The 10,998-nt window shown below is 37.4% G+C and overlaps 1 protein-coding gene across 2 annotated transcripts in view; it reads left to right on the top strand.

Moving 5' to 3' along the window:
- Positions 1-10,998, top strand: part of GIPC2 (GIPC PDZ domain containing family member 2) — a 97,839-nt gene that overhangs the window by 26,961 nt on the left and 59,880 nt on the right. For both annotated transcript variants that reach the window (XM_017880104.1, XM_017880105.1), the window contains exon 2: positions 7,223-7,408. In XM_017880104.1, coding sequence (XP_017735593.1) covers positions 7,223-7,408 — 186 coding nt within the window. The remainder of the gene's footprint in view (positions 1-7,222; positions 7,409-10,998) is intronic.

Below are 10,998 nucleotides of genomic sequence, written 5' to 3'. Positions count from 1 at the left end.
TTTTTTTTTTTTTTTTTTTGAGACAGAGTATCACTCTGTTGCCCAGGCTGGAGTGCAGTGGCCCGATTTCATCTCACTACAACCTTCACCTCCTGGGTTCAGGCAGTTCTCCTGCTTCAGCCTCCTGTGTAGCTAGGACTACAGGTGCACGCCACCACACTTGGCTAATTTTTAAATTTTTAGTAGAGATGGGGTTTCACCATGTTGGCCAGGCTGTTCTCGAACTCCTGACCTCAAATGATCCACCCGTCTTGGCCTCCCAAAGTGCTGGGATTTCAGGTGTGAGCCATCACACCTGGACTTCCTCTTTATTTTCTATAATGACATTGGCTGATATTTCTATAATGTTTATTTGAGATATAGTATAAAAAAGTAAGCAAAATTTTGGGGGTAGATTGAGATGTAGGAGGGTAGTCATATAAAAATAATAATACTGCTTATGTTTAAAATCACATATACAAATAATGTAACTCTGGCTGCATAAGCCCGTAATTAGTTCAGAGATCTTTGGAACATGTAGAATCTTTGGCCAGCTCAGTTCCTGTTAAAGGAAGGCATTCAACAAAAGAAACTTGGAAGTGGACTTCCTGGAGTTTTAAACATGAATTTGATGTGTTTTGGGAGAGATTTGTTAACCTGTTTGTGGACCAGAATATCTTTTGAAACGCTAATGACAAATGATTTATTTAATGCTATTCACAAAGCACATTGTGGAGTATATAATAGTGCCACCAGAGAAAAAGCAATATTAATTGATATTAATGGCTCTGTGTGATAGTTCATACTTTTATCTTCCTAGCCATATTGAGTTTCAATGATGAATAATCATAACCATGTGGTAAGAATTTGAAAATACTGAAGAAAGTAGCAATTTAATATAAATACACAGCAAGAAAATTGTCTGCAAGTTATCCTTCAACAACAGCAAAAGTTGAAGGATAATTTTTTTGTGATGAGAAATGCAGTCTATCCTGGTTATGATATTAAAAAGGAGCAAAATCGGATACTTCAGGAAAGTTCATGCACTTTAAGAAGCTTTCAAGCATAAATATAATTATCATTGTTCAAGAAGCCCTGTATTCCAGGAATAATAATAAAACCTTTAAATTGAGCCTTTTTATTGATTTACTTATTTTTTAGAGATAAGATCTTGCTTTGTCACCCAGGCTAGAGTGTAGTAGCACATAGCACATAGCTCACTGCACTCTTGAACTTTTGGGCTCAACAATATTCCTGCCTCAGTCCTAAGTAGTTGTGACTACAGGCATGTGTCAGATAATTTTTTATTTTATTTTATTTTAAGAGATGTAGTCTCGCTGAGGCGACCAGGCTGGTTTTGAACTCCTGACCTTAAACGATCCTTCCATTTCAGCCTCCTGAGAGCTTTTAGTTTAAAAGTATCCACTATACATTACAAAAGGGTCATTTTTGTAATGACCATTTGATGTAGACCAAACTTTAATAATGCCACAATTTACATGAGGATCAAGGAGGTCAAATGACTCAACTAAACCCCCTGAGATAATTGGAACTAGATCCAGAACTCTTAACTCTTAATCCATTATTTTCATCTCTTAAGTTTCTTTTTCTCTTCTTTCTATTTAACACATTACAAGAATGAGACTGTTCTAGTCTATCAATTTATTTATTTTACTGATATTGGAAGTAAGGAGGAGGGATTGTCTGAAATTTTTGTTAGGGGTGATAGAATATGAAATTAGGATGCCATAATACCTCAGTGTATTAAAAGAAACACAATTCACCATGTACTTTAGATATTTTTTAAAGGATAAAATGAGATGGTAGGCAGAAAGAACTTTTAAATTATGAAGAATTATGAAGATACAAGGCATAATGATTCTATCAATTAGGAACCTTTTAGTTGAAAGTAACAGAAAATCCAACCCAGGATGACTTGGTAAAATTTATTGACTCATGTAACTAAACATTCTGGGATAGAACTGTGTATCAGACAGTGTGTTTTCAGCTGCAAGTAACAGAAAACTACTTACTCAAACTGGCTAAAACAAGATGACTTATTATTTTACATAAAAGAGAGCTGTGTATGGTGGCTTTTGCCTGTAATCCCAGCACTTTGGGAGGCCAAGCAGGAGGATCGCTTAGGCCCACGAGTTTGAGACCAGCCTGGGCAACATGGTGACACCGTGTCTGTACGAAAAATAAAAAAATTAGCTGTGTGTGGTAGTGTGTGCCTGTGGTCCCAGCTACTAGGGAGGCTTAGACAGAAGGATCACTTGAGCCTGGAGGGTTAAGGCTGCAGTAAGCCATGATCACGCCACTGTGTTCCAGTCTTGGTGATAGAGTGAGACCCTGTCTCAAAATAAATAATACAGGTAGAGTGGGCTCCAAATTGGTTAACTGAGCAACTCACTGATGTCACCAAGGACTTAGGTTTATTTCATTTTTTTGCTTTGCCATTCTTGGTATCTTTCTCAGCTGGCAAAGATGGTGGTAGAAATTCCTAGACCACACACAGATAAGGCAACATACAGAGGAAGAAAGGGACTGTCTCTTTCTGTGTTAGGTGTGAAAAAATCTTTTCCAGAGCTTCCTGGACATCTTCCTCCTATGTCTTATAGGCTGGCATTGGGCCACATGCTTACACCTAAACCACCACTTAGGCTAGTTCATTTTTATGCCTGAAACAGGGGATGTGAGTCATTTTCCTCCAGGGGGTGCTTGCAATCTGTACACATCTGGGAACTGTGTTAGGAGGGGCAAAGAGTGGACAATTTCCAGTGTCCACCCCTGACTGTCTTGAAGTAAGACTGAAGCCGGAGGCTCTGCTTTCCTCATGTCAGCGATGTTGCCAGGACCACTCTTCTAATGTTTGCAGTGATAACTGTAGTTATTTTAGACTTCACATAATTTAGAAAAAGTGAGGGAGAGAGAACCATCATTTGGTAGCTTCTATGGAAAAGAGAAGAGGATTCTTTCCCCCAACCCCCAATAAGTTCATTCTTGGATTTTCTTGGCCTAAATTGGTAGTCATTAAGCAATTTAAACCTGAGCATGTGGTCACTCCCACTCAAGCTACCATATGGCTTAAAATGGGGAAGAGAAGTTTCCCAAGGAAAATTAGGGGAAAAGGGAATAGATACTGAAGATGTTGATATCTAGCACAATAATGACAATTCAAGGCCCTCCATCTTCTGGCCCTAAAGGGCAATAGTTTTCTCCTTCAATTAGTCTGTCTTCCATATAGATAAGGCAGAGTGATAAGCATGCAGTCCCCAACCTTTATGGCACCAGGGACTGGTTTTATGGAAGACAGTTTTTCCATGTATTGGGGCAAGTGGGATGGTCTCGGGATGAAACTGTTCCACCTCAGATCATCAGGCGTTAGATTATCATAAGGAGCAGGCAATCTAGATCCCTTGCATGTGCAGCTCACACTAGGGTTCATGCTCCTATGAGAGTCTAATGCCGCTGCTGATCTGACAGAAGGCTGAACTCAGTCAATAATGCTTGCCTGCCCACCACTCACCTCCTGCTGTGTAGCCTGGTTCCTAACAGGCCAAGGGCTGGTACCAGTCTGCAGCCTAAGTGTTGGGGACCCCTGCAATAAGACAAATAAGACTAATAAGACAAAATGCCTACCTTTTTTTTTTTTTTTTTTTTTTTTTTAAAGTAGAGTCTTGCTTGGTCACCCAGGCTGAGGTACAGTGGTGCAATCTCAGCTCACTGCAACCTCTGCCTCCTGGGTTCACGCGATTCTCCTGCTTCAGCCTCCTGAGTAGCTGGGATTACAGGTGCCTGCCACCATGCCTGGCTGATTTATTTTTTTTTTTATTTTTAGAGATGGGTTTTCACCATGTTGGGCAGGCTGGTCTCGAACTCCTGACCTCAGGTGATCTGCCTGCCTTAGTCTCCCAGAGTAATCCCAAAGCCTGGGATTACAGGCATGAGTCACTGTGCCCAGCCTAAAGGCATGACTTTCTAAAACTTAACTGCCCAATATTGTAACCACTAGCTGAATTTGGATACTGAGGACTTGAAATGTAGCTGGTTCTTCCAAATTGAGACAAGATGTAAGGGTAAATACATGCTGGATCTTAAAAACTTAATTAACAAAATGTAAACCATCTTAATAATTTTTACATTGATTATATGTTGAAATGACAATATTTTGGATATACTGGGTTATATAATTGTAAATTAAATTAATTCAGCTACTTCTTACTTTTGTTGCTGTGACTATTAGAAAATTTAAAGTTATTTAGCTTACATTGTATTTCTATTGGGCAGTGATGCTCTAGAAAATGACATAGTCATGGATACTCCATCAGTTATGGAAATAGGCAATGATGGCAGTAAAGCAACAAATGCAGATTACCCCAGAAGGTGTTAAGGATTTCATTTTACAGTGAAAAACATCATTAAGATTATATCTACTGAATCAGTCATTTTCCTTATGTTGCATGATACCTTGTAATGAGTTTACTTTCCAAATCTTTTTTGATTTATTTTAGTTTGTCCATCAGAGAGTGTTATATATATATATAAAAAAGTTAAATGCTGCCTTTCACTGCCTGTTGTGTAGCATACTTAGATTCTGGAAGCAAATATTTCTTAGAGGAGCATTGATAATATGGCCACTTCACTGTTAATTTTATTGTTTTCTTCTCTATCAGATGAGTATGAGTGAGGGTATGAAAGCTCACAGTAGATTCTTGAGGTTCCTTTTGATTTATATGTTCATTGCCTTTTGATGAGTGAACAGGAACGTTGTGTTGTTTAGAAATTAGTGTATCACTTTCTTATTTTGCAGTTCAAAATATAAAATCTTTGAGGATGCTTGAATTTCTAGACCTTTATCACATACTTAGAGGTATATTTGCTGATAGTTGTGCATTGATACTGTGATAGCTTCTTATTCTCCTGTGAAGAACTGATCCGAAGTCGTGGAGCTTTAGTTACCTGCTGCTCTTATTCCACCTTGCAGTGGCTATCACATTCCTACAGGTTTTCAAAACAGCTTCCTGTGGAGCTCCATTCACTGAAAGATATAGCTGGCTCCATTCCTTCCAGAAAAAAGAAACTAATGCCCTGCTTGCCAACTTTTGGCTGTCCAGAATGGAATGTTATTCTGCACAGGAGGAAGCACGATGGAAAAGGGTTCTTCTACCTGCAGGAAATCTAATGTTTGCTCTGTAGTGAAGCATGTAAAAAGTTGAAAGAAAGGAAACAAAGGAAGAGGCTTGGTCATTAGAAGTTCAGTTTGTGTGATTTCCTTTTTTTCGTTTTGTTTTCTCTATCCTGTTATACCATACATTGTATTTAATGTTTTTTTTTTTTTTTTTTTTTTTCCTAGCTAATGGGTAAATTGCTTTTGATTGGTGTGTTTGGACCACTGTGAATACCATGGAGAAGACTTCACTGGAAAAACCAAAAAGCAAAACGGAGAAGGAGAAAACGTTGTTTCTTCCTACTTACTTCCCATCATTTTGTGAAGGAGAGTCAGAAAAGCTGTTTTCTACACAGACTCCCTTTCCCCTACCCATTCACAGTGATTTTTGTCAGAAAACTAATATGCCATTGATTTTATAGTCAGGATCAGAAATATGCACCATTCTTGACTTAACTGACTTTTTTCCCCCGAAAACAATATCATTTTTACACTAGAGAATATGTGCAAAAACTTATTATTCACAAAGCTGAATGTATTTTGCCCTTGCCGGGAACATAAAGGGTTACATTGAAGGCTCAACAAAGACTGGGATGAAAAGAGGACAAGGTGGGGGCCATAGTTGTTCTCTGTAGGCATTCACTATTTTGTAGCCAGTGGCCCTTTTTTTTGTCCTCATCACTAGCTCCTTTAACACACCTCTGGGATTTGCTCTGAGCTTGGCTGAATACTCTTAACCTTTGATTGTATAGCAGGGAGAGCTTTATTTTATGAAGCTCTTCTGATTCAGACACATTTTGACATGGCCTAAAAAGCCATTCAGTAAGTAGTAAGTGCACCCTATTTCTGAGTGGGATGCAGATTATGGATGTGTTAAGGCTCAGTCAAGGTTCTAGTAGGAATTGGGACTGGTATGAAACTCCAGGATACTGGGAGAGGGTTGAGAGTGAGGCCTGAGGTCGGGACCCGGGATGGAGGAAGAGGCTTGCAATGTCTATGGTGGACATTACCTGATAAATTTCATTTAGTCATTTTGGCATGAAACAGCCATATTAAAATGCCCTTTTCTGGCTTGCTAAATAGAAGCTACTCAATCCATGTTTGTTGAACTTAGCTTCTTAACCGATAGTATCTTTTCAACCCTGCTTCTCTTCTATAATTTGGGCCCCACAAGTTACCCAGATTATGGCTGACAAACTTGAGTAGCACTGCACATTTTAGTCAAATGTGTCATATTTTTGAAGGAAAATGAGGTCAAAGAAAGACTTGCTGTACATAAAAAGCCCCTTTGAAATCCCCAGACAACTTTTACCATTTGGTTTCTTTTTTGCTCTCTTTTTACCGTCACACGAATTGGTACAAGTTGTTTTAAAATCTCCAGACCTCAATTCCATGACCCCCATCCCCCTTTTTTTAAATTAAGGGTTTGGGTTAATAGTCTTTAAAGTCGATTTTAGTTCTGAAACATACTGATTTTAATACCTTATCACTAATTAAATTGCTTTTTTAAAGTCACTATAATGCAAGATAAATAAAATTATCTATATTTACCAACTTTCAAATATAGGCTTGCCTATATTTTCATTGTAGTGTATGCATGATGCAGACCTTTGGGACTATAACCTTTGATTTCAGCATTGTAAAATGTCAGGTCCCTTGGCATAAACCACTTTGAAATTGGTGAGACCTGAACTCAAATCCTTGGCTCTGACAAATACTGGCTGTGTGACCTTAGACAAATTACTTATTTTTACCAGGCTTCAGTTTCCTCATTTGTAATATGGTGATACCAATGTACTTTATAAAGTTAATGTAAAGATTAAGTGAGATAATGGGATATAAATTGTCTAGTGTGAAGCCTGGCCTACAGGAAACCCTCAATGCATGTTACCTAATGCTACTGTCTGAAACTGTGTCCCAGAATCTCTCTAGCCAACATAAAAGCACATTTTATGATGTAACTCTTTACATTGTAAATTGAGGAGTATTCCAGTAAATAAATATTTATAAATAAATTAACAGTCAGATGTATTCCAAGTGGAAATGGACCTGACATTTTATTTTTCTTTGCAGATCTTATATTGCACTTTAAACACACCTAGAATTGACATGGAAAGACTCTTAGGAGGACAACTAGGACTAGAAGATTTCATATTTGCCCATGTGAAAGGAATCAAAAAAGAAGTGAATGTGTATAAATCTGAGGATTCACTTGGTGTCACCATTACAGATAATGGTGTTGGCTATGCTTTTATAAAGGTAAGTTTTAAAAAATCACAGTGTAACCTAATTGAGGATAAAATTTAAGAAAGTCTACCAGGCCAAAGAAAGTTAGAAATGATCTTCAGAGTGAGAGCCAGCTCAGCAAGGATGCATGAATTAGTACTATGTTTCACTTTCATTTGAAAAATGTTCAGACATCAGTTTGTGTTTACTATTTTCTTAATTTCTTCCCTTTAGTTTAAACTTCCCCTAGAATTTGGAACTAACTGAAAGGAAAGTCTAACCCTGGTGCCTACTTATTATCCATGTAAGCTTTTCCATGTCTGTAGGTTTTAACATCTGATGAATTTCAGGCTTATTTCCATTGAATTAGGGTTATTTCCAGCTGTTCATACTTTTGAGTGCCTTATTTACTTCCTTAAAAGTGCTGTTCAAAATTTTAGGAAGTATGTAAAGTTGGATCTCTGTATCTGTAGATTCTGTATTAGTTGATTCAACCAACCACAGATTGAAGATAGTTGGAAAACATGGCATCTGTACCGAACATGTACGGCCTTTTTTCTTGTCATTATTTCCTAAACAATACGGTACAACTGTTTACATAGCATTGCCATCGTGTTAGGTATTATAATCTAGAGATGATTTAAAGTATATAGAAGGATGTGGATAGGCTATATGCAAATACTACACCATTTTATACCAGGGACTTGAACATCAGTGGAATTTTGGTATTGATGATGGGTCCTGGAATCAATCCCCCATGGATACCGAGGGCCAACTGTAATTTCTTTATTCAGATACAAAGAGAGCAACATAGAGCTTCAAAGGCAAGAGAAAAGTTTGAAATGGTGTGAAAATAAGAGCTGAGGAGAAAAGTAGACTCATCTCTTAAAAATAACAATTCTATTATTGTAATAGTTATAATAATAACGGACTTATACTGAATGCATGTACTAGGCACTTTGCATACAATTTCTCACTTAATTCTCACAATTCTATTTGGTTGGTGTTATGTTTTTGTATTTTTTTTGTTGCAATATAAGACATTTTTAATGTACGGCTTAATGAATGTTTACATACTCACCCCTGTTTAACCATCACCCAAATCAGGAAAAATTGCATTTCTGCCACCCAGAAGGCTCATTTGTGCCCCTTCCCAGTCAATAATCTTTCTCTGCAAAGTAGCCATTATTCTGGCATCTATTGCCATGAACTTCATATAATCACATATACTCCACTATTTTTGGCTTCTTTTGCTCAAAAAGATGCCTATGAGATCCATGGATAGGTACTATTTCCAACCCTATTTTATAGATGTGGAAACAGGATCAGGAAGGTTAAGTAGCTTGCCCAAAGTTAAACAACTGGACAAATTCAGGATTTGGATCTATGAGGTCTGACTTCAGAGCTGGCACTTCTACTCACTCAACTAATAATTTATGATAGACTTCATGCAACAGGGAATATTTTATGCCTTTATTTTGTCCAAATCTTGATTTGCTGATGCATTATCACCATTAAATAATCTTAGGGAAGTTATCTTCTTAACTGACTGTAAATGGGACTTGCGCTTCCCACTTGATAGAATGGCTATTTTTAGCTCTGCAAAAGATATGACTGTGCTGAAGGTTGTGTGAGTGACCAAATGGAAAATCTGTGACTGGGAAAGTCATATGGGATTATCCAAGGGAAGCTCAGGACATGAGGCACAGGCAGCAGAGAAGGGCTTGGAAGTTTCACAAACATGTGTGGATTTTTAAAATCTTAGCCTCTGACATTCAGAGCTTGTCTTTCTATTTTTTTTTTAAATGCTTTGTCAAACATGTGCTCACCTCAGAGTACTAGTCACTAACCCTGTGGAGACATAGGACATGTTAGCAAAGGAGAAAGCAAGGCATAATCTAAACTGCCAACATATTGTTCAACTTAGAAGAGAGATGCATATTACACTGTACACATGGTTGATGAATTTTTTAAAAGTTGGGAGAGGATAATTTCAAACTTATATAAAGATTGCAATAATAATACAAAGAACTCCCATACATCATTTATCCAAATCTCCAATTTTTACCATTTGCCATGTTTGAGTTTTTTGTTCTGTCTTATACACACACACATATGTACTCTTTACCCCTTAGTACTTCAGGGTGTAATTACTAAGAACAAGGATATTCTCTTATATATAACTACAGTACAATTATGAAATTCATACAGTCTGATATTGATATAATACTTTTAAACTAATCTATAGTTCACATTGTAGGCTTATCAGTTGTCCTAACTGTGTTCATTATTTTCCCCTCATACAGGTCCAATTTAGGATCATGTATTTCATTTATGTCTTTTTAGTCTTCCTTAATCTAGAATAGTTCTTCAGCCTTTTATAGGATGTCCTTGAATTTGGGTTTTTCTGATGTTTCCTCATGTTGATAAATAGATTGTGCATTTTTGGCAGGAAAATTACATAAGTGATGCTGTGTCCTTCTCAGTGCAGCACATCAGAAGGTACGTGATACTGGTTTGTCTCATTGTTTGTGACGTTAATTTTTGTCACTTGTCTGAAGTAGTGTCCACCAGTCTTTTTCACTACAAAATTATTTTCCTTTATGATAAGTAATTGTGGACAGATGCTTTGATATCATGAAAATATCCTGTTTCCTTACTTGCATGGCACAAATTTAGTATCTGTTGATGAGTCTTGCCTAAATTAATTTTTCCTATAATGGTGGAAAAAATGATGATTTTTATAATTCCATCACTCCTTATATGTTTCTCTGAAAGTATTTTATGATAGGGAAAAAGCTGCCCTTATTTACTGTCAACATGGGTACATGACTTTATATTTTACTCAATGGGTTATAGTCTATTATGATCCATTATATTGATGCTCAAATTTCTTGAGATTTGGCCTGCATGAACCCCTGTAAGTGGGCCCCCATGTCCTTTTGACATGGCTCCTGTCATTTTATTGAGTAGGTTCTTACTTTCTAGAACACAACAAGATGTTCTTGTATCTCCTTTTCCCCAGGCCTAGAATCAACTATTTCTTTTAGAAGCTCTGATTTTTACTAGAGATTGATAGTCAAGTTCTGGTGTTAGCTGTGCTCATACATTGAAGTCAAGTTCTAGTGTTAGCCATGCTCATACATTGCTACTGGAGTGCATTATTTCTAGATCCTTTCAGTGGTAGAATTAGAGAACGTGTTTATTAGAAGTTATGAATTGGGCCAGGCATGGTGGCTTACACCTGTAATCCCACCACTTTGGGAAGCTGAGGTAGGTAGATAACTTGAGGCCAGGAGTTCAAGACCAACCTGGCCATCATGGTGAAACTCCATCTCTACTAAAAATGCAAAAATTAGCTGGATGTGGTGCACACCTGTAATTCCAGCTACTTGGGAGGCCAAGACAGGAGAGTCATTGGAGCCTGGGAGGTGGTGGTTGCAGTGAGCCGAGATCGTGTCACTGTACTCCAGCCTGGGCAACAGAGGGAGACTCTGTCTGAAAAAAAAAAAAAAATGAACTTGTAATGATGCCTCTAATTGTCATCCTGCCCCACAGGGTTATTTCTTAGCTTCTCCATCAAAATTTTTATTTTCAAAATTATTTTATTTTATTTTATTTTA

Source organism: Rhinopithecus bieti, unplaced genomic scaffold (assembly GCF_001698545.2).
Source record: "Rhinopithecus bieti isolate Rb0 unplaced genomic scaffold, ASM169854v2 scaffold_12238, whole genome shotgun sequence".
In the NCBI taxonomy this organism is placed as follows: domain Eukaryota; kingdom Metazoa; phylum Chordata; class Mammalia; order Primates; family Cercopithecidae; genus Rhinopithecus; species Rhinopithecus bieti.
Note: the sequence above shows the minus strand (reverse complement) of the source record. Positions and strands in the feature narration are given on the sequence as shown.